Source organism: Aquarana catesbeiana, linkage group LG02 (genome assembly GCF_042186555.1).
Source record: "Aquarana catesbeiana isolate 2022-GZ linkage group LG02, ASM4218655v1, whole genome shotgun sequence".
NCBI lineage: Eukaryota > Metazoa > Chordata > Amphibia > Anura > Ranidae > Aquarana > Aquarana catesbeiana.
In genome coordinates, this window is record NC_133325.1 from 667,804,884 (window position 1) to 667,832,371 (window position 27,488).

At 42.9% G+C, this 27,488-nt stretch overlaps 1 protein-coding gene across 6 annotated transcripts in view; it reads left to right on the forward strand.

Annotated features, from left to right (window-relative positions):
• Positions 1 to 27,488, forward strand: part of MYO1C (myosin IC) — a 333,223-nt gene that overhangs the window by 261,575 nt on the left and 44,160 nt on the right. For all 6 annotated transcript variants that reach the window (XM_073616641.1, XM_073616644.1, XM_073616642.1 and 3 more), the window contains exons 16-23: positions 4,382 to 4,428; positions 4,565 to 4,645; positions 10,864 to 10,969; positions 11,594 to 11,711; positions 11,792 to 11,905; positions 11,987 to 12,063; positions 19,468 to 19,536; positions 20,600 to 20,684. In XM_073616641.1, the coding sequence (XP_073472742.1) occupies positions 4,382 to 4,428; positions 4,565 to 4,645; positions 10,864 to 10,969; positions 11,594 to 11,711; positions 11,792 to 11,905; positions 11,987 to 12,063; positions 19,468 to 19,536; positions 20,600 to 20,684 (697 nt within the window). The remainder of the gene's footprint in view (positions 1 to 4,381; positions 4,429 to 4,564; positions 4,646 to 10,863; positions 10,970 to 11,593; positions 11,712 to 11,791; positions 11,906 to 11,986; positions 12,064 to 19,467; positions 19,537 to 20,599; positions 20,685 to 27,488) is intronic.

Sequence of the window (27,488 nt, forward strand, 5' to 3'; positions counted from 1 at the left end):
TATGTATAAGTTTGTGTACAGACAAATTGTTTTCTACCATGCTAATCGCTACATATTACGTTTGCCAGTGTTAAATGGCTCTGTATAACCTTGCGAACTTAATAAAAATATATTTGACTCTAAATTCAGACTGGGAGCCAAGGGTAAAAAAGCATTGGCACTGGTGACAGTCGGTGACGGTGGGTGACAAAGCTCTCCCTATGATTTTGGTTGCTGTAATAGTCGACAGATTGCACACACTTACATTATATATTAAGTGGGTAAAAGAAATGTATGCAGTGGCATTGCATTAGTCCATATGATGATCGGATGGATTACTTACAGTAACATTGGTCAGTAATACAATCTCGTGGGGCTTTGGCACAGTGTAAGATGAAAGCCTTTGGACATTGTGTTGTAGAAGTGAGGGATTAGCTCTTGGCAAGGGAGGAGGGGGGGAGTGAGTGAGGGAGAGTATCAAGCCAAGACAGGGGCCAAGAATCTTGGGGTCAGATAGGAGACCGTATGAAACCTATTAAGGGGAAGATAGCAATGCCACCAGTAGGTTGTGGGTAGCACATAAAAGAAAAAAATGAATTTTGACACACTGGAGAAGAGGGGCTGAAGGATGCAAGGAATAGTAAATGCCACATACAGTAAACTGAACCTGGTGCAAAATGCAATATGCAGGCAAAAGGAGAAAGCAGATTCCATATGTGTATAAGTATCCTGGGACAACAGATACCATCTTTGTTTTGGGCAGGCTACAGGAAAATGGCAACCACTATATTTCCAATTGCTTAAAGCTTCACCAAGAAATAAAATTAAAGTAATTACCTAGTGTCTCTGCACAATGAAGCCTGGTCCTTGGGCATAAAATTACACTCGCTTAAGAATATGATCATTAGGTAACATATTGTGTAGTTAGTACTTGGACAAGGGAATTTGATTCTTGGTCACCTAATTGTCGAAGAGCAACCACATGTGCATATACAGTATTTGTAGCTTACAGCACCCTAGTAGCCTTTCTATCATTTACTTAGGAGTAGACCGTCACTGTAACTAGGGAGGCATTGCCTTGCGGTGTGTGTATTAGCGTGTGTGTATTAGTGTGGACTGTACTGGGATAGGAGTTGCGCACACAGTAATTTTGGAAGGTGTGTGGTATTGAACCCTAACTCCGCGTAAATGCATCTCAGGGACAAATCTGCGTGGCAGTGTTGAATTTTTAGGCCCGGTTCACACAAATGTGCACGCATTTCTGCACGTTCTCGGTTCTTAATTACCACCAGGGATCTCCACACTCTCCTGAAAGCAATTAACTGTTAATTGCTTTCTGGAGAGTGTGGAGATCCCTGGTGGTGTTTAAGACCCTGAGCACAGCTGGAGAGGTCTGGAGAGCTATTGCAGCCTGTTAAAGGGCAAGGTGCTTTTATATACACTCACCGGCCACTTTGTTAGGTCAATTGCTTGGTAACACAAAATCAGCCAGTCACATGGCAGCAATTCAATGCATCTAGATGTGGTGGAGAAGACTTGCTGATGTTCAAACCGCACTTCAGAATGGGGAAGAAAGGGGAGTGACTTTGAACGTAGCAAGGTCATTAGTGCAAGACGGACTGGTCTGCGTTTCTCAAAACTGCTGATCTACTGGGATTTTCACACACAACCATCTCTAGGGTTTACAGAGAATGGCCAGAAAAAGAGAAAATATCCAGTGAGCCGCAGTTGTGTGGATGAAAATGCCAGCTTGATGTCAGAGGAGAATGTGCAGATAGGCCACAGTAATTCAAATAACCACTCGTTACAACCAAGGTATGCAGAATACCATCTCTGAACGCACAACACATCGAACCTTGAAGCAGATAAGCTATAGCAGCAGAAGACCACACCGGGTGCCATTCCTGTCAGCTAAGAACAGAAAACTGAGACTACAATTCAGACAGACTCACAAAAATTGGACAATAGAAGCTTGGAAAAACGCTGCCTGGTCTGATGAGCCTACTTGATTTCAGCTGCGACATTCAGATGGTAGGGTCAGAATTTGGCGTAAATGAAAGCATGGATCCTTCCTGCCTTGTATCAACGGTTCAGGCTGGTGGTGGTGGTGTAATGGTGTGGGGGATATTTTCTTGGCACACTTTGGGCCTCTTCATACCAAATGAGCATTGTTTAAACGCCATGGCCTAACTAAGTATTGTTGCTGACCATGTCCATCCCTTTATGACTACAGCATACCCATCTTCTGATGGCTACTTCCAGCAGGATAATGCACCATGTCACAAAGCTCAAATCATCTCACCATTGGTTTCTTGAACATGACAATGATTTTACTGTACTCCAATGGCCTCCACAGTCACCAGTTCTTAATCCAATAGAGCACCTTTGGGATGCGGTGGAATGGGAGATGCGCATCATGAATGAGCAGCCGACAAATCTGCAGCAACTGCGTGATGCGATCATGTCAATATGAACCAAAATCTCTGAGGAATGTTTCCAACACCTTGTTGAGTCTATGCCACAAAGAGTTAAGGCAGTTCTGAAAGCAAAAGGTGGTCCAACCCGGTATTAGCAAGGTGTACTTAATAAAGTGGCCGGTGAGTGTACATGAATGAGGTGAGCAGTTAGTGTAATTGGTGGAATATACTGGGTGTACACAATAATATATCTAGAACTATTAGCACTGAAATTAATTTTTTTTGGACACTGAGCACCTTTGGAGTATATCGATTAAAACTGTGGTTCAGACTTTTGCACATATTATATTTTGTTCACATTTATATATGCACTTTACATTGGGGTATTTTTAGTTTGATTTTTGATACCTATTAATGCATGTTATTTGTATGCACATAAATTGATATAATTTCACTGTAAACCGTTAGGGCAAATTGCATTATAGTTGGGCTTGCACATTAACACATGTCAAAAGTAGGTTTCATTTGATTATATTTTAATCGTTCTGCACTTTTCAAGGAACAGTCGTACACAAAAAAAAAGTATGGCTGTGTGACTTTTAAAATTGCGCTACACCAAACTGCATGGCATTGTGGTACCATGCATTTTGGTGGCTGCAATGCATGCACATTTGCTAGATGCGTTTGGGGTGCCATTAACGATTAATGGCATCTGCGTGCGTCTAGCAAGGGTAGCGCATTCCTGTGCAATGTGGAAAAAATGCACACAGAAATTTTCATTTCCTGCATCACAGTTGGTTGGAACAGGCGCTTACACTGTCTGATCTCGGAGCAAGAGGTAGTAGTAGAGGGCTGACCTGTGCAAGACAACATGTGTACACAAATCCAAGAAGATAAATTCTGTTGCACTGCCACCAACATTTGCATGATTGGGATTTGTATGTATAAGCATTTTAGTCCTGGCGTTAAATGCCGACCTGGTTGACTCTGAAACAAAGATGATGCCAGTCCTCTGGAGATAAAGGCGTGTGAAGGAGTTGGTGGTGGGGGGCTACTGTCATCTGTTTGAGAGGTAATTTATCTGCAATTGGCACTATAGCTACAAGTTACTTAATACTGCAGTGGTGCGCTGAAAAATTAGGATGCAATTTTTTTCAACGCACACGTGTTGCGACTTAATGCACTGCAGCGCAAAAGGCCCCTTTAACACGTGGCAGATCCGTTTTCCTCAGTAGGAGACCTATCTGCTGATCCCTTGAAAAACTGGCAGTTGGATCGGATCGCCCATGAAAAAGGGGCCTAAAGATGAATGGAATATCATTTTGTGACAATTTAATAGTTGGTGCATCACACAGCCCCTTTACAGCACAGACGAGTGGTTACGCGTTATGCACTCTGCTGGTGTTATTGGGCCTTAATAAAACCATGTTACAAAGTTTTGGCCCTGAGGTGTTCATCTGACAGCAGGTTGTTTGTGTGTAAGGACAAAAAAAAGACTGCCTATTACAAGCAATGTAGTCATTTTAATCCAATACATGCCCATCCTCTGACCCACACAGGAATTCTACATATCTGCCGGATATGGATTATTAACCTTAACCACAGATATATACAGCCCACAAGAAAATAAAGGATTTGAAATGCAGACCTCCAAGGACTGCATTTGACTCAAATTTGATGCATGCTTTATTAAACCCTTATATTTTTTATTTTTAGCTTCACACATTGAGCACGTTAAAATAAACATTCCCCAGTAAACTATTTATAAAAATGTGTTAACATTCTTACCTCAGCACTTCTAGATTGCAACTCTCATTGCTGTTGGCTCCTGCTCTTTCATTGCTGCTTCCCTTAACTTTCAATCTTCAGAGAAAAACCATTAATAGAGGGCAGTGCAATGCAATAAGCTAAGTTTATCTTATTCAGCTGTTATAATCATCTCAAAAGTAATAATGGGTATTTTACATCCTTTTCTTTTTCTTTAGGGTTCCTTGATAAAAACAATGATCTGCTGTTTCGCAATCTGAAGGAGGTAAGTACAGGCTGGACACCATGTCTAATGGTTCACTTTGATTTTTTTGTCTGGCGTTTGCCTTTAGACGAAATGTGAGGTGTGAAAATCCTATTTCTTTTTCTACCCCTAGTAATATGACCCCCTTTTTCCACAGGTAATGTGCGACTCTGGAAACCCGATTGCACATCAGTGTTTTAATCGGTCTGAACTGACGGACAAGAAAAGGCCAGAGACGGTATGGATTAACCAGAATTCCAGAGATCTAAAAAGAAAAATTAGGCTGGCCATACACTGTTCAAATCTCAGCCAGTTAAGCAGGATCCACCCGAGATTCAAACTGGTAAAGGGGAAGCCGAATGTACTAAGTTGATCGATTGATCAACTTGGGTATAACCAGCCTACCAGATTCCTCCCGGCGGGGATGGCTTCCCCCTGCCTGCCCCTAAGGTCAGCTTAAAGGGGAAAATAGGATAAGTGAACTTTATCTGAAAAATATTGTGTATTTTTAGTGAATGTAAATTGTGTTATTGTTGCAGTGTTTAACTCTAGAAATATTTGATGTTTTTACTCTATTGCTATTCTAGCTTTTTTAAAATTTGTATGAAGTGTAAAGATTTTTATTAGTCACTAGATGCATGGTTTGATTAGCCATTACACTCACACCTCATCTCTGCTTAAAGCGTTTAACCAAAAAAAAAAAAAATTGATCCTGTTTCCTTAAAGCATTTTATACAGCACAGTGCTTGTGCTGTGTCATTTGCTCCCCCCTGTATCACCTGAAATACCTGGCTGATCCTGCCTGTTTCTACCCTCCTCTCTGTACTCTGACCATGATAAATCATGGCTGCTGAGCCCTGATACCGTGGTCAGCGTACGTGCCTCCGTCATCCGCTGCTATCTGCAGCTCGTTTGTGTCTCCCTCTGTCCTCCTCCCCCCTCCCCTCCCTGCCTGTCAGCTCTCACTAGTGCTGCTCTGCTCCGCTCCCTGCTGCTTCTAAACTATTTGACTTTTATATCATCCCCTCTGTCAGATAAAAAACCTGTATCCTAGTGCCTGTGCTTTTATAAAAAAAAAAAAAGATGATTTCTACCTGTCTTAACAGCGTTGTCCGGGGATCACGTGACTCCAGGCTCCTCCCTCCTCTCCTTCCCGGCTGGCGTCAGCAGGGGAATCTCTGCTCCGCAGAGAGCCTGGAGTCACGTGATCGCTGGGAGATGCTGTTAAAACAGGTAGAAATTGGCTTTTTTTTTTTTTTTTTAAAAGCACGGGCACTAGGATACAGCTTTTTTTTTTTTATCTGTCAGAAGGGATGATATAAAGATGAGATAGTGGCTTAACAACCACTTCAATGACTGCTGAGATGGAAGATCAACCACATTGTTGTTTTCAAAGAGTCATGCAACTCCCAGACTGGCATTGTGACAAACAAAAAAGCACAACTACTAAAACATTATTGAAAACTTTAGTATTCAATGGAATAGACTTTTCCTTGCCTTATGGTCTGTGTTTTGATTTCTTAGGGCTCATGCACACAGGACGTTTTTACAGCTGCTGTTAGGGGAGTCTGACTTTTTTTAACTGCCTCTAAATGCCCCCTCCATGTTAGCCTGTGTGTCCATGCGCACACAAACTTTTAGAGGCATTTAGAGGCATAAACGTTTAGGGGCAGTAGAAAAAATGGCAGCCTATGCGTCCAGGAGCAGAGGCTGTTGAGCGGTAAAAATGAAAAATTGTGTAACAATCTTTTAGCTGCGTTTGATGTTTTTACATTATAGGGAGTATTTTTACTGAAAGACATCCATAAACGCTATTCAAAAACACAGCTATGAGCGTTTTTTTTTAATGCAGCTTTTTCCTGGCAGCAGCGCTGGCATTTTTTAAATGTCCTGTGTGCCTGAGCCCTTACAGACCACAGGCAAAGTGCTGCAACAGAAAGTGATCTTATTACATAAATGTGTTTATATGTAAACATAGGGGTTTATTTACTAGAGCTAGAGAGTGCAGAATTAGTCACACTTCTGCATAGAAACCAATCAGCTTCCAGGTTTTATTGCCAAAGCTTAATTGGACAAGCTGGGGTTAGAAGCTGATTGGTTTCTATGCAGACATGTGACTCATTTTTCACACTCTAGCTTTAGTAAATAAACCCCATAGTCCCTTCAGTAATTAGACCTAAGAAGTCAGGTTAAAGTCCTAGTTTAAAAGAACCTTGGTTACATAAATGAGGGTAAACAAAAAATATAGCTTGTGTCTCTTATCGCAGCTCCTTGGATTATCTTATTATTATTTCTACAATTTTTATTGAACAAGAGAGGCAGTTTCCAAAATAATCAAGATATATAGGTCCAAAGAAGGAGCTTCCATAGGTACAGTACACAACTACCAGTATTTGAGAGACATAACGTGAATACAATTCAAAAAATGTGTACCAAAAAAGTGGCGCCTGGTAGGGATGAGAACATATAAAAAAAACAAACCGCTGCCCCCTTAAAAGTGAACGAATCACTGGAACTGTGCGAAATTACAAAATAAAGAATAAGACGCTATACATGTTCATGTAAAAAAACTATCACAAAGAAAACACTGCATCAAACTCAAATGTGCACGTAAATGAGAAAATAAGCAAGCATAAAGTCCATAAGTGAATAAATCCCAACACCAAAACGGAATGCTCTGAGATAAAACTTCTAGATCTTCCACCACGAGTGCTCAATATGAAGATGGCCACTCACCAGAGCTGTTTTACCCTTTTTACAGGATGGTCAAGAAACACTTTGGGAACCCCAAATTGGTTCCACTAATGGCATGAATCCACTCCAATGGCCACTCGGGAAGGAGCTAGAATATAAAATAAGACTCCACAGGAGACACAGATGAAAGTCTCATAGTGTAGTAATTTTTAATGGAATAAAAACAGCAGCAATAATAACAGTTACACTCGCATGCGATAGTGCCTGACCTGGAAATGACGGATCCTCCGCTCCGACATATGTTTTGCCGTGAATGGCTCTTCAGAAAGAAGAGCCATTCACGGCAAAACATATGTCGGAGTGGAGGATCCGTCATTTCTGGGTCCATTTTTTGATACACCACACCAGGCTTTGCACCTTCGGAGTGAGACGTGGAACGCACGCTACCTCCAGGGATCAGTTGACTCACACACGCTGTTTACACCTAGTGCCAGGCCAGGCACTATCGCATGTGAGTGTAACTGTTATTATGGCTGCTGTTTTTATTCCATTAAAAGTTACTACACTATGAGACTTTCATCTGTGTCTCCTGTGGAGTCTTCTTTTATATTCTAGCTCCTTCCTGAGTGGCCATTGGAGTGGATTCATGCCATTAGTGGAACCAATTTGGGGTTCCCAAAGTGTTTCTTGACCATCCTGTAAAAAGGGGTCAAACAGCTCTGGTGAGTGGCCATCTTCATATTGCGCACTCGTGGTGGAAGATCTAGAAGTTTTATCTCAGAACATTCCATTTTGGTGTTGGGATTTATTCACTTATGGACTTTATGCTTGCTTATTTTCTCATTTATGTGCACATTTCAGTTTGATGCAGTGTTTTCTTTGTGATAGTTTTTTTTACATGAACATGTATAGCACCTTATTCTTTATGAATACAATTCAATAGCAGGGAACTAAAAACACAAGTATGCTAAAAAAAAAAAAAAAGAGCAAGGTTGCTGTCAAAACTGGGAGAGATGCCATAGCGTGAGGGTGGAGGGACCATGGATATCCAAAAATTAAATGGACATTCTCAATCTTGTAGTACCTCATATCACAAGCCCATCGATTAGGCTATTGTGATAAAGGCTACTCCAATGTAGACCTATGACCAAGGAGGCACCACCATAGTTTTATATGGGAAGAGGAGAAAACGGAAGTAGAAAAAGGAAGCAGAGAAAAGGGGAGAAGAAAGAGGGGAAAAAAGAAGAGGGGGGGGAATAGGGCAATTAAAGAAAAAAAAAGGGGGTGGGTAGAATAATGTTGGTATGACCGAGGGGAAGGTGATAAAGGCCTCTAAGATCCGGGGTAACCCACGTCAAAGTGCAAAGTGGACCCTGCCCTCCTCAGAACATGTAAATATGTTCCAAAAAGTCCTCCGACAGGTTCAAATTCTCAACCTTTTTGAGTCGAAGTCCATTGGACGGTGGCTGGGGGCTTTTCCAGGTCAACAGGGATACTTGATTTGGCATCATTAGGGAGGTGGCAGAGTACTGATTTCTTATTAAATTTAGCAGGCATATTGGAAAAATGTCGAGGGGGGAAAAAAGCTGGGTCCTCCGATATGACATAATCGGTAAATTTTTGGGTAATCCTCCGAACCTCTTTCCAGTAGAGAGTTTAGGGCAGGACCAAAAGATGTGCAACAACGTTCCTCCTGACATCGCCAGCATCGATCAGAAGTATTCGGAGAATCTTAATGCAAGAGGGACTGGGTATGATATCACCGAATAAAGACCTTGAAATAGCTTTTTTTGGACTCTTGTATAGATAGAGGACTTTAAAGCGAACGGAATGATATTAGTCCACTGATTCGCTGTAAACGTCCGACCCAGGTCTGTGTCACATTTCTCAAGAAAGGGCAAAGTAGTGTCGTCTGGTGGTGCTAGCAACAGAGAATACATCTTCCAGCGTGTTTGGGGTATTGCCCTTTGGTCAGAGCAGTATTCCTCTAATGTAGTTGGTGACTATAATTACACGGAGATGGCAACAAGCTCAAAAAATGGGGCACCTGCACTGCCCTCCAGAAATCTAGATGGGAAAGGGTTATCAACATTTTTTTTACCTGCTCTGAAGAATGAAAAATGTCATCATCCTGCCTTGCTTACTCTGCACTTGCTGTAAAACAAAATAAATAGGTTGTGATTAAAAGTAATATGTTAAACTAATTTTTACCTAGTAAGGTTTGGAACCTAGATTAAATTGGTTCTAGAGGCAGAATGTTTTTTCCCTAATGCATTCTGTGCATTAAGGTACACAAAAAACCTTCTGCATGCAGCTTCATGCTGGCCCCTTTAGCAGGTATAGCTGTGTAAAACATTAAAAATAAGTGCTTATACTGTTATAAACCAATAATACACCATTTCACCCTGTTCTGCACATTCTCAGTTGCTCTCTATTTTTTGGCACTCTGACGAAAATGGCTGATCTGCTAACAGCCTTAAGCTTTATCTCTGATTTATCGCTTCAGCAAAATGATCGCCTCCAGCAAGAAGAAACCGGTACAATGCTGGAGGCAATTTACAGCACACACTAATTTTGGTAGCATAATTATTAATGTTGAATGTTTGTTCCATGCTAAAACGCTTCTTTTATCAATTTGCTATGGGTCATTTTCCACTTTAAATGGAAATTGCTGCTGCTTGCTTTGAAGCATAATATTTGTTGTTGAAACGTATTGAAATTCAGAGTCTTGTGATAAGGGGTGATTTATTGACTTGTGTGAACAGCATTCTTTCATCAAAGAAGCAAACTGAGCTCTTTTAATTGATCAAAAGCTCCGCAGCCCAAAATAAAAACTTTTACCGGATTTGTAAATGATATAAAAAAACACTAAACATTCTCTTTAAATGGTGATCTCATCTACTTGTATCCCTTGCTTGCTGTACCCCAGAAAGGTTCACCTATCCTTCAGACTGTAAAAATTTCACATCGCTGTAAGGCCATCTATACACGGCCACTCGATTGTGTCTTGAGGGAATCCCTCCTGTCAGGCCATTGTCTTCTCCCGGCAGGGGACGCCATCCCCACCAGGAGAAGACAGTGATTATTGCTAGCGGCTATAGCAGGCAAAACCCAGCATGCTGGTTGTACCCAAGTTGATCAATCAACTAAGTACATTCTGCCTGCCCATACACGGTTTGAATATCGGCTGGTTCCATGTGTGGCCTGCCTAAGAGTGAGAGGAGATCTGCTTCTGTTGGGCGTGGCTTTGATTTTCTCTAAGCAAAGTTTAAATTTCTAATGCTGGCCATGCGTTATACAAAAAATCGGCCAAACCCATTTTTGAAAACCGTACGTTTGGCCGTGACTGCAAACGATTGTGCCATCATGTAATGACCGATAAATCGTTCGGTGCACATAAATACATTTTTGTTTGTTTTTTTTACATATACCTAGCGCGGACAGTTCGGATGGGAAACACATTAACCTTTCAATTTATCGTTCGTTCGGCATAAAATTTACAACCTTGTCCTTAGTTTTGTCAGCTCAAAAACATCCCAGCGATTATCGATTTTGTGCCCATTAACTGGCCGAAAAAACGAACGGTCTAAATGACCGATTTTCGGCTGATTTTTTGTATAGTGTATGGCCAGCATAAGAATATGTGTAACTTATTGGACATCTATGCATGCTCGGCCCATGTTTGAGGTGGTGTTCAAACATTGCCTTATGTCCTTGTCATCAGTTTAGATTTTTTTGTAACATATTTTGTTTGTCTTTCAGGCAGCAACACAGTTTAAAAATAGCCTCTCAAAGCTGATGGAAATTCTTATGTCCAAGCAGCCTTCATACGTACGGTGCATAAAGCCCAATGATGCCAAACAACCAGGTAAGTGTCAGTGTAATATCTACAAAATTATTTCGATGTTTCGGTGTACAAAAATGTTGTATCTAATGCCAGTTATTTCTGAATGGTTAATATTAAGAAAATTGTTGGTCAATCCATAGAACATGTTAACTTATTTTTAGCAACTGCTAACATTTTTTCACTGTTTAAATTACACATCTGATTGTCTACTAGTGGCAACACCTTCACTTTTCTTTCTTTAGCCCAGGTTCACACTGACAGCGAGATTGAAATCATGAGAGTTCAGCTGAACCTCATCTCAGCCTGACTTCGGGGAGGGGGGGGGGGGGGCGCGATTTCAGAGACATCTGTGTGGGTTCCTGCACAGATGTGTATAAAAATCGCACCCCAAAGTCGCCAAAAGTAGTACAGAAACTACTGGGAATTCGGACAGGGTGCCATTGCCGGCAATAGCCGCTGATTTGACATGTCAAATCGCATGCCAAATCAGTGTGAACCTAGGCTTAATGAAAGCAGCCCCACTGATTGTAAAGGGCATAAAGAGGTGCACTCTAAAAAAAAAAAATATATATATATAAAATTTTTTCATACTCCTGCATTAATCTTACAAGAAAAAGCACTTCCTTACACCTTTTTCTCTTTCAGCTCGTTTTGATGAAGTGCTGATCAGACACCAGGTGAAATATCTGGGACTTATTGAAAATGTGCGCGTACGCCGAGCTGGATTTGCATATAGGCGAAAATATGAGATCTTCTTACAAAGGTTGAGAACAAGTGAAATGTTGTGTATGGAAGGCACTTGCCCCACATTATTATGCATGTATTAATATTGTGGTTTCCTAGGTACAAATCTCTTTGCCCTGATACTTGGCCTAACTGGGATGGCCGTGCAATGGATGGTGTGGCTGTTTTGGTCAAGAGCCTGGGGTATAAACCAGAGGAGTACAAAATGGGCAGGTATGCTAAATTAATATAAATTCTGTTTTTGAGCTGGTCTGTGGTGGACCATAATTTACATGCCTCCATGTTGTTTTTAAGGACAAAGATATTCATTCGGTTTCCCAAAACCCTCTTTGCAACAGAGGATGCTTTAGAAGTGAGGAAGCACAGCATAGGTATGTATATTTTGCTGTCATGTTCAAAGTTTTGCTTAAACGGTACTTTGTTTTGTCCTTGTTATGGAAAAGATTAATTGCTATAACACAATATGTGTAAGAGCGAGTAGTAACGACTGGATGAACTTTTTTTTTACGCATGTATCAACCTGCGGGGTTCATTGTAGTAACTTTTTTTTTTTTTTTTGATTGTTTTGTGCTGTTTGAGCCAGGGAATGCCCAAACGCTCTGTATTGTACCACTTTCTTTATCGTGCATCACGGGACACAGAGCACAATAGTAATCACTATGTGGGTATATAGGCACCTTCAGGTGATGGACACTGGTATACCCAATACAGGCAGTTCACTCCCTATGTAACCCCTCCTCCTACCAGGAGTACCTCATTTTTTTTTTTTGCCAGTGTCTAAGGTGTTGGTCACGTGTGAAGCTGTGCTCTGAAGAGCTCTGCTGGAGGGATCCTTGCTGGATTTAAACAGCCTCCATAGACTCCATCCAAAGTGCCACTGAGGCCAAGGTGATGGTACCCGGGCCTCGTATATGAAGCACAAGGTTTTGCTTGTAACGCCTCTCCTTGCAGGGCTGAACCCCGGGACCCAGGGCTTTTTGGTCATGCTTACATTACCTAAAGATTTTCCTGGCGGGGTGCTAATACAGGACCAAGGGAGTGGAACCCCGATAAAAAGGGACCCGGTCCTTGAAGGTTTGCTAACACAGCCCGCTGTGATGGGTGAAGTTTGGATCTGTATGTCACAGCAGTATCCTGCGGAGAGGATAAGGTAAGGGAAGAAGCCTAGGAACTGTAAAAAGTCCACCTATGGTTTTTTTCTTCAATGAGTAAAATGTTGTCATGCCTTAAAGTCTCCACTAGAGGGAGTAAATGTACATACCTTGCTACGTTGCTTCTCAGTCAGCTCTGTGTCCAGCTAAAACAGCATGTGTGTAAAGTCTCGGAAGCCAGGGGGTATTCCTAATCTTGAACAAAGTTTGCAGCATGTTCTTCTCCCCCTGGGGGAACTAAGGGGCCAGGGGGGGAGGTACAACCAACGCTGTATCCTGGTCTAGGCCAACAAGGCCCAGGCCTAGGGCAGCACTTTGCAGGGGGGCAGCACGGAAAGAGTCCCCGCTGGCTTGCGCTACACTGTTATGCCCCGTACACACGGTCGGATTTTCCAATGGAAAATGTCCAATCGGAGCGTGTTGTTGGAAATTCCGACTGTGTGTGGGCTCCATCGGACATTTTCCATCGGATTTTCCGACACACAAAGTTGGAGAGCAGGAGATAAAATTTTCCGACAACAAAATCCGTTGTCGGAAATTACGATCGTGTGTACACAAATCCGACGGACAAAGTGCCACGCATGCTCAAAATAAAGAGATGAAAGCTATTGGCCACTGCCCCGTTTATAGTCCCGACGTACGTGTTTTACGTCACCGCGTTTAGAACAATCGGATTTTCCGACAACTTTGTGTGACCGTGTGTATGTAAGACAAGTTTGAGCCAACATCCGTCGGAAAAAATCCTAGGATTTTGTTGTCGGAATGTCCGAACAAAGTCCAACCGTGTGTACGGGGCATTAGTGTAGCACCTGTCTTATGGGGCGGACTGGGTTGGGGGGCAAATTAGTCTAGCGCCCCCATAAAGCGGCCTCACTGCTTCCGGTATGCGAGCGGCTGGCATTCTGCAACTGCTGCTTCTAACTTTGACTGCCCTCTCATCCTGGACCACAAACCTTCCTCACTGTGCTATATGTTTTCTGCTGCACCATTGGCATGGTTATATCTTCTTAGTCCTCTCCATAAAATTATCAGAAATTTGTGCTTACAGTAGAACTATAGGCAACACTTTTTTTATCATTTTTGTATAGAGTAAGGGAGGGTTATAACCCCTGTCAGTTTATTTTTTATCATCCCTGTCCCATTGCAGAGATTTCCCTTCACTTCCTGCCCCATAGCCAAACAGGAAGTGAGAGGAAATCAATGCAAATTAAGGGAATCCATTGTATCCCCTGCCCCCCCCCCAGAACTAGTGTCCCTACTCGAAAATGTCAGGGCGGGTCTTAAACAGCAAGGGGTGTGGCCTTGATGAGGGGGTGGGTCATATTTAAATTAGGGGGTGCACGAGTTTAGTCAGGCCTAGGGCAGCACAAAACCTAAATAAACTACTGGGTACAACAGCAGTTTGTACTCCCCCCACGGCTTCCCTATGTTTGTATTTTATTTTTTTATAGTCCCCACAGCAGCCATAAAGCGAAGCTTTATTCCAGCCTCCCCTCTTGCGGGTCTGCACTGGCAGACCCGAATGCTGTCCGCGCGTGCTGGAGAGCTGGATGTTTGACACACAAGACACAGGAGCGCTGGGGGGCACGTAAGGCAATGCATACAGGCATTTCCAGTACAGGAAATAAATTTTACTCAGCACCGAGCTGAACTTTATAGCGGCATTGTATTGCTCAGCAAATAGTGCATTTACTTAGTGCGTCTGCTTTTGTGCTTAGCACTAGGGCTTCCAAAAAAGACACCACAAAGAAGGTACCAAAAATTCCACCCCGAGGTGCTGGGAACTCCAGTCGTGCCTCCACACTGTCATCCTCTCCTGAAATACCAGATGTGGCAAGCCAGGGTGAGTCATTGGAACCAATTGGTGGTGCAGCTGCTTCTCACATCTCCGCCTGCTGGGCCTAGAAGGAAGATTAGCGGCTTTAATCGCATCTTCCATCCAAAAGGATAGGAAGCAAGTTAGATCCTCTCCCCCACCTTAGACCCTTTACCAAGGGGACAGTGGGTAGAGGATGAGGTGTTACCCTCAGGCGATCAGGGGGAAAGACAAACTGATTACTCCTCTGCAGAGGAAACAATGGTGGATGAACCCTTTTCAGCCTCGCATTCTGAAAAATTGCTGGTGCAATCTCTTACGGAGATGGTTTGTTCCACTTTCAAGCTACCCCTAACGGAATCAGCTGAAAATTCCATTTCTTCTTTGGGTTCCTTAAAACCTTCACAGCCTTTGCATGCGTTTCCTGCCCATGCCTTATTAGAACAGCTTATTTTTGCTGAATGGAATCACCCGGATAAGCATTTTCTCCCTCCAAAGAGATTCTCAGTTCTCTATCCCATGGAGGAGAAATTCACCAAAAGATTGAATGTACCAACAGTTGACGCTGCGATTTCCGGTGTGAATAAAAGTCTTAACTTGTCCAGTAGACAATGCACAAATGCTTAAGGATCCAACAGATAAAAGGTTGGAATTCCTGTTTAAATCTTCTTTCTCTTTGGCAGGTGCGGTTACTCAGCCTGCAGTCGCTGCAATAGGCATCTGTCAATCCCTAAAGGATCAGTTTAGACAGGCCCTTAAGAGGTTCCTGTACAGCAAGCCCGAGATTTGGCCGAACTACCAAGAGCTTTATGTTTTGCCATAGACGCCATTAAAGATTCTATTCACCAGGCGGTCCTGCCTTGCGCTTGTGCTAGTACACATGCGTAGGATCCTGTGGTTAAAAAATTGGTCAGCCGAAGCACCATGCAAGAAGCTCCTGACTGGGTTTCCTTTTCATGGGGATCGGCTATTTGGGGATGATTTGGACAAATACATCCAAATGATTTCTAGTGGGAAAAGTACTCTTTTGTCAGTCAAAAGAAAGTATAAACGCCCTTCATTTAAGCGGATTCTTTCTCCTGTGCCAGGGGCATCCGTCTCTAGGCAGTGGCGACGGCGTCCGCCATCAGACTCTAGTGGAAATCTGAAGGGTAAGGCCCAGGCACAAAAGAAGTCCTGGGGGCGGAAACCTGTAAAACAGAATTCTAAAGCCTCATTATGAAGGGGCGCCCCCCCTCTCCAGAGTGGGTGGAAGACTTCTACATTACTCAGAAGTCTGGCAAGAGGAAATTCAGGACAGATGGGTCATCTCCACGGTTTCTCTAGGGTACAAACTAGAATTTCGGGAGTTTCCACCATCTCGTTTTTAGAGGTCAAACGTTCCCAAAGATCCAGGGAAAGGGCAATCTCTGTTTCAGGCACTAGACCGAATACTGGCTCAGGGGGTGATCATACCAATCCCCACAGAAGAGCAAGGTTAGGGGTTTTATTCAAACCTCTTCACGATACCAAAACGAACTGGAGATGTCAGACCCATTCTAGATCTAAAGAATCTAAATCCGTTCCTGAAGATCCGCTCCTTTCGCAAGGAGTTAATCAGGTCATTGGTTTCTATCCTACAAGGAGGAGAACTTCTGGTGTCTTATCGACACCAGGGATGCATATCTGCATGTCCCTATATTTCCTGCTCACCAAAGGTTTCTGCGGTCCGAGATAGAACAGCATCATTTTCAGTTTGTAGCCTTGCCCTTCGGGCTAGCTACAGCTCCCCGGATGTTTGCAAAAGTTCTGGCCCCACCTCTAGCCAGATTAAGGGCACAGGACATAACAGTCTTGGCGTACCTAGACGATATATTGCTAATAGACCAAGTGGTGGCTCGTTTGGAGCAAAGCGTGCGCATTACAACCAGTTACCTGGAAAGTCTAGGTTGGATTCTCAACCTAGAAAAGTCTTGCTAAAAACCGCAAAAAAGGCTGAAGTACTTGGGTCTGATCATAGACACAGCTCAGATAATGGTGTTCTTGCCTTAGGCAAAGATCAACTCCATAAGAGAGCTGGTGCAGTTGGTCAGGTCAAAAGGAGATCCTTCCATTCGCCTTTGTATGAGGTTGTTAGGAAAGATGGTGGCTTCATTCGAAGCAGTTCCCTATGCCCAGTTCCATTCGAGACTGTTGCAAAACAATATCCTGTCTGCTTGGAACAACACAATTCAAGCTTTAGACTTGTCAATGCGGCTGTCCCTAAGGGTGTCCCAAAGCCTCAGTTGGTGGTTGCTAACCCAGAATCTGCTGGGGAGCAGTGCTACAAAAGACAACTGTCCAGGGACAGTGGTCAAGAACCGAAAGGACCTTGCCCATCAACATCCTAGAGATCCGGGCAGCGGTTCTGTCTCTAAAGGCCTGAACATTCAGGTTATGGGGTTGTCCTGTCAGGATCCAATCCGACAATGCCACAGCTGTGGCTTACATCAATCACCAAGGGGGTACCAGGAGTCTCGCAGCACAGAGGGAGATGAACCATATCTTATGGAAATGAATGTTCCGTGCCTTTCAGCAGTTTTCATTCCGGAAGTAGAGAATTGGCAGGCGGCCTTCTTGAGCCGCCAGCAGTTGCTCCCAGGGAAGTGGACTCTTCACCCTGACATTTTTCGGGCTGTTTGGCAGAAATGGGGGACTCCGAACGTAGATCTTCTGGCGTCCAGGTTCAACACGAAGTTGGTCAACTTTGTGTCCAGGATGAGGGATCCACTCGCATGCATAACAGATGCGTTGGTGACCCCGTGGGATCAGTTCTCGCTGATTTTTGCATTTCGAACTATTCAGTTGCTGCCATGACTTCTTTGCAGGATCAAGCTGGAAAGAAAGCCAGTAATTCTGGTAGCCCCAGCATGGCCCAGAAGGTCCTGGTATGCAGAAAACCATAAAGATGGCGGTGGAGGATCCATGGTCTCTTCCACTACGGCCAGACCTACTCTCACAGGGGCCGATATTCCATCCTACCTTACGAACGGCTTGGCTATTGAAACCCACATTCTGAAAAAACGTCGGCTTTCCGGGTCAGTTATCTCTACCTTGATTAATGCAGGGAAGCCAGCTTCCAGGACTATATATTCTACAGTCTGGAGGGCTTAAGGGCCAGGTCTCAGCTTTATCAGTCTTATTTTCAAAGACCGCTTGCTTCACATTCTTTAGTCCGGGGTTTTATGCAAGGGGTGATGCAGCTTAATCGGCCAGTCAGATCTCCTTTGAACCCTTGGGACTTGAACTTAGTTTTGTCAGTGTTACAAAAACAGCCATTTGAACCGATACAGCATATTCCCTTAGTCCTTCTGACAAGGAAGTTAATGTTCTTGGGCGCTATATCCTCAGCAAGGAGGGTTTCGGAATTGGCTGCTCTTTCTTGTAGAGAGCCATACTTGATTGTTCACGAGAACAGACTGGTGCTGCGCCCTCAGCCAGGTTTTCTGCCAAAAGTGGTCTCAGGTTTTCACCGGAACCAAGATATTGTCCTGCCATCGTTTTTTCCAAAACCATGTTCCAGGGAAGAGAAGTCACTACATTGTCCTGATGAGGTGAGAGCGGTCAAGGTCTATTTAAAGACGACTGCTCTGTTCCGGAAGACTGTTGTCTTATTTATACTGCCAGACGTTCCTAAGAAAGGACAGGCAGCATTGAAATCCACTGTCGCTAAGTGGATTCGGCAAGTTATAATTCAGGCTTATGATTTAAGGGGTAAGATTCCACCTTTTGAAGTCAAAGCGCACTCTACCAGAGCAGTTAATGCTTCTTGGGCAGTGCGTCACCAGGCCTCCATGGCTCAGATCTGTAAGGCTGCAACTTGGTCTTCAGTACATACATTCACCAAGTTTTATCAGGTGGATGTAAGAAGGCATGAGGATATCGCCTTTGGGTGCAGTGTGCTGCAGGCAGCAGTATAAGTCCTCAGGTCTGGGGGTACCCTGCGGGTTGTCTCTCCCTCCCCTCAAATAGCATTGCAATGGGACGTTCCACATAGTGATTACTAGGGTGCTCTGTGTCCCGTGATGTATAATAAAGAAAATAGGATTTTTATAACAGCTTACCTGTAAAATCCTTTTCTTGGAGTACATCTTTTTTTCTGGGGTTTAGGTATATTGCTTTGCTACAAAAACGGAGGTACTCCTGGTAGGAGGAGGGGTTATATAGGGAAGTGAACTTCCTGTATTGGGTATACCAGTATCCATCACCTGAAGGTGCCTATATACCCACATACTGATTACTATGGTGCTCTGTGTCCCATGATGTACTCCAAGAAAAGGATTTTACAGGTAAGCTGTTATAAAAATCCTATTTTTTCAGAAAACCAATAAAAATAAAAAAAACTGTTTTGTTTAGTCTTTATAGCTTTAACAGCCATTATAAATATATACTGTATATAGACTTTGTTCATTAGTAGTTTTTTTCACCTATTATGCAGTATTGTTTATTTCATGAAGTGTTTAGTGAAGATATTGAAATGTCTGCAGAACCGTTAGGCATCCATTTAGCTATTCACTTTAATTTTCTCATGTTACATTAAAAACATAATATTAAGAGTTCATTTGGATGTTGGGGTCAGCAGACATTATTATTATACAGGATTTATTTAGCGCCAACAGTTTTCACAGCGATTTACAACAAGAGGGCAGACCGTACAGTTATACAATTCAATACAAGAGGAATTGGAGGGCCCTGCTCCTTAGAGCTTACAATCTAGGAGGGAGGGTCAAATGATACAAAAGGTAATTGCTGTTTATTGTTGCTCACAATACTTTACCTTTTCTCTTTAGCAACATTCCTCCAGGCTAGGTGGAGAGGATATCATCAACGACAGAAATTCCTGCACATGAAACATTCCGGTAAGAAAATATGGGCTTTAATTTGTTTTTTCGGTAGAGTGGGAAAGGGGTTACACCTGCTGTTTTGCTGTAAATGTTGTCTAGGTTCTCTTTGTAAAGCTTTACCCTCACTTCCTGTTCTTCCTCTTTTGTCTGACACTTGTCACCTGGGCAGAAAGTAGTGGGGGAAGTAAAACCGCATGCAGTGAATTTGTAAAAGCATGTGACCAAAGGTTGTGGGTGTACGATTTCAAGTAGATTTTTTGCATAGTAAAATGTATAAATCTTTACATTACAATGGGCAGTGTGGCCATTTAACTACATCCTGCTTCTTTTCTTCCTATTTGGTTCTTTGCTACATTAGGATGTGGTCAGCACACTGCGTGGCAGTTCGTATACATATATGTGTTTTCATTGGAGTAGAGCTGGCCATACATAGGTAGAACTTTGTTAATTTTTTTATCTTCAGAATGTTCAATTTTTTTGATTGTTAGTGGGGTCAAATCAACATTCGTTTTCAACCATAGTGTCAAATTCTTGAATGAGCAGGATGGAAAACTTTTCACAAACTTTCTAACATTGTATGGGGTTTTTGTTTGGAAAATTTACATTCTTTCCAAAATCGAATATTAAAAGGTACCTTAACTTTAATGAAAAAAAATGTAGCAAATAAAAAAATACCATAGGCAACATACGCTATGTTGCAATTAAATTTTAGTAAAAATTACCTTTCCTTTTCAATCTGTAGGGCTGTAATTCTGGGACAGAACAGGATTCTGCCACTGGAAGACTCAGAGAGGCAGTCTCAAGTGATGGGCGGAAACTCAGGCTGTAACAGCTATTGTGACAGTAAATCCACAGTGAAACATTTTGCCTATTTTATACTGACTGGTGTAATTCTTTACAGCAGCTCTAGGTTCCCTCTAAATACCAGTGACAGGACAAAAACAAAGAAAGGATAAGATTTTTCTAGGCAGGGCAAGGAAAAGAGAAAAAGCTTTCTTAACTAAAGGGTCCATCACCTAAAGTGTCTGGGGGCATCTTTAACTAATCTAAAATCATTTTTATTTGCTTTCTTCTGTAGCGGTAGAGATCCAGTCGTGGTGGCGTGGAACAATAGGCAGACGAAAAGCTGCAAAAAGGAAGTGGGCTGTGGATGTCGTTCGGCGGTTAGTAGTTTTTACTACTACACTGGGTGTTTAACATGCTTGTACAGCAGAGGTTAAGATTAATTTTATTGCTTCAGAAAAAAAGTAATAGAAGCTCCCTGTAATGAAAACATCTGAATACATACAGGGGCAGAGTGCCCAAACCCAGACACAGCATAGCTCAGGGAGCAGATCTGTCCTAATTAAGAAAGTGGCTTGTGTCCCTTCTTGTTTTAGTAGCATGTGCTCTGTTTTTTTTTTTTTTTTAAAAGATTGGTGAAAGCACTATGCTTGCACCACTCTTTAACTCCCCTCTGTAGTTTTGCTATTTTCCTCATTAGCAGTTTGTGTATTTTGTCTTTATGATGGTAAATCTTCTAATTTACAAAATTCCTATAAAAAATAAACCTACATGGCATATCTAGAATAAGAACATATTGAAAGGTCTGGTGTCACTTCAACATTGCCTCCATCCCCAATTAAATACATAGATACATGGGAGTCGCACCGGGACTTTGAGGCGAGTATGGTTAGCCAAAAACATACCATGAGCATGTAAAAATAGATTTATTGCAACTTGTCGTGCATAATGTAATACAACAGCAGTGGTAGACAGGCTGATAAGGTATACATGCAGTGTGAAAAGAAAACGATCGACATAGGTAAAAAAAATCTTATATAAAATTAGTATGCAGGCATCAAAAATATGTGCAAGCATCAGTAGTACCCGACAAGTTTTGCGAGACCATGCTCGCTTCTTTAGGGGTAGATGCTTTAATGTATCTGCAATACAAGTAATGAACCAAGTTAATTGTATGTTGCACAGAATTGACAGGGAGGTGAGTAGTCATAGGGGTCTGAGTGTAGGACCCCATACTCGTCAATCGGTTGGGCCAGGTCATCAATCACTGACTCAACAGGCAGCGGCAGGAACAGACATCCAGCTCGAGAGCTGAGGAGGCGGAGCATCAGGCAACCCCAAAGGGGAACAACTGGAGAACACACATGGCTCTGGTGCGTGCAAGTGTCCCTAGAAGTCTCACCTTGTCCATGACAGATGACAACTAAAAAATAGTAAAGGAGTATAGATGTGTGTCAAAAGACCCTGCAAATGCAGATAAACTTAAAGAGGCAGTAAACCCTGATGGGTTTACTGCCTCTTTGTCTCCCTGCAAAGGTAAAGCATAATGGGCTACTATGCATCGCATAGTAGCCCATTATGTGTCACTTACCTGACACAGGAGCCTGCGATGTCCCCTCTGCTACGGAGCATCCATCTTCTTTCCGGGTATCGTGGCTCCGTCGCTGTGATTGGCCAGAGCCGCAATGACGTCACTCCCACGCATGTGCACGGGAGCTGCCACTAACAGCATATCGCCGTTAGCAGCGGCATGCTCAGTGCGCCAGCGCGCCGTAGACCACGGTGCCTGTCTTTTTGCAAATATCTCCTAAACCATGTAGGTTTAGAAGATATTTCTTGGACCTACAGTGTTGTATTACATATGCACGACAAGTTGTAATAAATCTATTTTTACATGCTCATGGTATGTTTTTTGGCTAACCATACTCTCCTCATTCAAAGTCCCAGGACGACTCCTATGTATCCATATCTAGAATAAGTGTCATTATTGGTTTTAGATTTTGGCAGCTGACTATAGTTCTTCTCTAATGCGCTTGTCACCTTGCATCACACATGGTGTGTAAGAATTTTCCTGTCTATTATGGAATGAACATAGTGCAGAGACTGCTCCAAATAGATTATTACATCATGCACGCAAAGACTGCTATGGAGATTAAATGATTATCCTGGGTCCATGCAAGACACAGGGATCTGGGTTAAGAATTGATGATACAGGCAACTGAGTTTAAGAAGTTTATATATATACTACAGGCTGGGTTCCAAGTATTCTTGACCATATACACAGTACTAGTACATTGGAACTTCTCCAAAGTTTGTCTTCATTCTGATAATATTTTGCAGTTATTCACTTTGTGGTAAAAAAAAAAAAAAAAATGATGTTTGGGTTAAACATGTTAGGAGGGGAGACACCTGATTTGAATGATTTAAAACTACCAGTGAGATTTATTCTTGTTCGGCAATTAAAAATCATATTTTTTACATGTGAGAGGGAAAAACTCCATTGGCCATTATGTTAAGCTTCTCTACTCTCGCATCAGTTTTTGCAAACCGATTCCACTGTATATATATTTATATATCTAACTCGCTTAGTGGTCCTATATCCTCTAAAGTTTTTAATGCAACCTAGAGACAGTAACAATTGAGCTGCAGGATTATGTACGACCTGACAGTTGATTTGTTTTTATTGGGGGAACTCATGGTATAGACATATACGTTTACCTCAGGCATACTTGCACACCTGTGGTGTGGAAAGGTAGCATGCTTAGCAGACATCCACTGACCCAACCTTGCATAAGGAAACACAATGGCATTCAGTTGGGAAAATTTAAATTTGGCCAATTAATGTTCCACCCAAGAAAGTTTAGTAAGGAGAGATGTCTGCCATTGTTTGGTAGGGCTTACAGACATAAAGAAGTTTCCTGATCTAACTATAAAAAGGCCAGGATGAGTAAATGTTCTTTTGATGTCTGTACAAACCTTTACTGCTTTCTCTGTAGCCATCATTAGTCAATCATTTTGTCATCTGAGAAAGCAAAATATGGAAGAATTCTGTCGTAGAGTGCAATATTGGGGGTACCGTGTTGGCCAAAACTACAGAGGAAAAAATCAGGGGTGCTTATTCCAAATTATTGCAAAATGAGTAAAGCAAATTAATTTTGTGGTGCATCCCTATAATGATCAACAGCAGGACAGAAAAGGTCCCGATTCCCCTAAATAGATCTTTAGCTAGACCTTGTTTAAAATAATACTTTGACCAGCCCTGGAGACTACTTACGGAACGAATTTCTAAGTTAGAAGGAGTCCAGAGATGGGGAAAGACCCGAGGGCTAAAATATATCCCTATGGAATATAGGAACCTAATTCAGTTATGAGGAAAGTAGGGCAAGGGGGACATAATTGATGCCTTTAGTTATTTATATAGTGCCGTTAGTTTAAAGAGCGCTTTACATATTGTACATTTACATCAGTCCCTTCCATCAGATTACAATCTAAAGTCAAATGCATACATACTTTGGCCAATTTAGATAGGAGTCAAATGGTCTACCAGCATGTCATTGGGGTGTGGAAGGAAACCAGGGTACTCAGAGGCAACCCACACAAGCAGAGGGGAAGCATACAAATTTGCTGCGTGTAATGGGTGTGAGCTCAAGTATATAGGCAATTATATCAAATAATACAAAAGTTTATTAATACAAAATCAATAACACATAGCAAGCTTTTAAATTACAAATTTAAAAAAATTGGTAACGGTCCATGTATATCACCAGGATAATGATCCCCTAACGGGGATAGTTGATCACGGATAACATCTAAACTAGTTTCGCAGACTACTGCCGCTTCATCTGGAGAGTATCTGTAATTTGATTAACAAATGATCAATGGCAGTATAATTGACCAAGAACATAGGAAGTAACAGTATTTAACACAATATGTCAGTTACACATTATGTTTGTAGATAGAGGGGCAAAAGTGAGACTGCTTACCCACATCTCAGCAGGCATGGGGCACAAGGCGTCACCAATAAGAGTCTCCCATGGCGACTAAGGGAGTCTAAAAGAACAATGGGCTGGGATTTGAATAGAATAAGGCAGATAAAAAGGTGAACCATGTACTTGGAGGAAACTAAAAAATATGGGAAAGTGATTAAATGTGTGGTTCATTCTTTTTCTGTACATTCCTGTATTTAAGCGTGACTGCTGGCCCGCCCCCCTTGTGCTATGTGCCCGGCGCCCTGGTGTCCCATGTGTGTGTGTGTCTTCCTGCGGCGTCTCGGTGGACTCCCGGGTGAGCGGGTCTCGGTTCCCGGGACCGCCTCCCGCACTTCCACACAACCTGGCTTGGGCTTCCGCCCTTTGGCCATAGAATCGCACGCATGCGCACTCACCCTATCGTGCATGCGCATTGTGGGAGCTCTGACCCTGTGATGTCACACGCCGACCGTGGCTGACGCTCGTGAAGCGTCGCAGGGTTGGGGACTATAAACAGCAGGCATCTGCCTGCTTGTCCATGTGCTGGACTGTGGGCCCGGGGACCCTGTTTTGCTAACCAAGTCTAAGTTACTTACCTTTGGAGATTTACAATATATACCCACTGCAGTCATTGTTCAGCCTCCCCTGTTTGAGGGAACTGGCAATGGGCAAACTTATTTATCTTGGTGTTTCTCTCCATAGGCCAGGGATCCTCAAACTACGGCCCTCCACCTGTTGCAGAACTAAACATTCCTTGAGGCATTGTAAAACTCTGACATTCACAGATATGACTAGGCATGATGGGAGAGCCGTCGTTTGAAGACCCCTGCCATAGGCTATCTGGGTGAGAGTGTTGCACTTCACTGCACTGTCACCCTCTACCATCCTTCTAGGGTGCTTAATATTGCTGCTACATATCGTTACCCTCCTTCCTAGTGGGAGCCCCCTTTCCTTCCTGGGACCCCTAATTTGCTGTATTTTGATTTAAGGTATATACAGTGGGGACGGAAAGTATTCAGACCCCCTTAAATTTTTCACTCTGTTATATTGCAGCCATTTGCTAAAATAATTTTAAGTTCATTTTTTTCCTCATTAATGTACACACAGCACCCCATATTGACAGAAAAACACAGAATTGTTGACATTTTTGCAGATTTATTAAAAAAGAAAAACTGAAATATCACATGGTCCAAAGTATTCAGACCCTTTGCTCAGTATTTAGCAGAAGCACCCTTTTGATCTAATACATGCATGAGTCTTTTTGGGAAAGATGCAACAAGTTTTTCACACCTGAATTTGGGGATCCTCTGCCATTCCTCCTTGCAGATCCACTCCATTTCTGTCAGGTTGGATGGTAGACGTTGGTGGACAGCCATTTTTAGGTCTCTCCAGATATGCTCAGTTGGGTTTAAGTCAGGGCTCTGGCTGGGCCATTCAAGAACAGTCACGGAGTTGTTGTGAAGCCACGCCTTAGTTATTTTAGCTGTGTGCTTAGGGTCATTGTCTTGTTGGAAGGTAAACATTTGGCCCAGTCTGAGGTCCTGAGCACTCTGGAGAAGGTTTTCGTCCAGGATATCCCCGTACTTGGCCGCATTCATCTTTCTCTCGATTGCAACCAGTCGTCCTGTCCCTGCAGCTGAAAAACACCCCCACAGCATGATGCTGCCACCACCATGCTTCACTGTTGGGACTGTATTGGACAGGTGATGAGCAGTGCCTGGTTTTCTCCACACATACCGCTTAGAATTGAGGCCAAAAAGTTCTATCTTGGTCTCATCAGACCAGAGAATCTTATTTCTCACCATCTTGGAGTCCTTCAGGTGTTTTTTTTTTTAGCAAACTCCATGCGGGATTTCATGTGTCTTGCACTGAGGAGAGGCTTCCGTCGGGCCACTCTGCCAATAAAGCCCCGACTGGTGGAGGGCTGCAGTGATGGTTGACTTTCTACAACTTTCTCCCATCTCCGGACTGCATCTCTGGAGCTCAGCCACAGTGATCTTTGGGTTCTTGTTTACCTCTCACCAAGGCTCTTCTCCCCTGATAGCTGTTTGGCCAAACGGACAGCTCTAGGAAGGGTTCCGGTCGTCCCAAACGTCTTCCATTTAAGGATTATGGAGGCCCCTGTGCTCTTAGGAACCTTAAGTGCAGCAGAATTTTTTTTGTAACCTTGGCCAGATCTGTGCCTTGCCACAATTCTGTCTCTGAGCTCTTCAGGCAGTTCCTTTTGACCTCATGATTCTCATTTGCTCTGACATGCACTGTGAGCTGTAAGGTCTTATATAGACAGGTGTGTGGCTTTCCTAATCAAGTCCAATCAGTATAATAAAACACAGCTGGACTCAAATGAAGGTGTAGAACCATCTCAAGGATGATCAGAAGAAATGGACAGCACCTGAGTTAAATACCATATTTATCGGCGTATAACACGCACTTTCCCCTTAAAATCAGGGGGAAATCATGGGTGCGTGTTTATACGCCGATCCCCACGATCTCCGCTGACTGTGATCGGAGCGATCGCGCCGACATACACAAAGCCTAGTGTGCTCGACTAGTCTCAGCTCCGCTCACAGTCACGCCCAGTCCCGCCATTGGACTTGTGTTATGTCCATCATAGGGGCGGGACTGCGAGAGGAGCCGAGACTAGCCGAGCACACTCGGCTTTGTGTATGTCGGCGCCGGCTTACGATCAGCTGTTATGGTTCGGAGATTTTCGGAGTCTCCTCAGCGCCTGCACACTACAGGGCGGACACAGCCGATGATCGGTGCCAATTTTAAATACCTGTAGCTGCAATGACACAGTGCTGCAAGGGCTGCAATGACACAGTGCTGCAAGGGCTGCAATGACACAGGGCTGCAATGACACAGGGCTGCAATGACATTGACAAGGCTGCATTATGGGCATTTAAATGTTTTTTTCCTTAAAATTCCATCCTAAACTTGGGGTGCGTGTTATATGAGTGTCACAGCAAAGGGTCTGAATACTTAGGACCATGTGATATTTCAGCTTTTCTTTTTTAATAAATCTGCAAAAATGTCAATACTGTGTTTTTCTGTCAATATGGGGTGCTGTGTGTACATTAATGAGAAAAAAAATGAACTGAAATGTTTTTAGCAAATGGCTGTAATATAACAGAGAGTGAAAAATTTAAGAGGGTCTGAATACTTTCCGTCCTCACTGTACCATGTCTCATTTCATATACTCTCACTTTTAGTCAC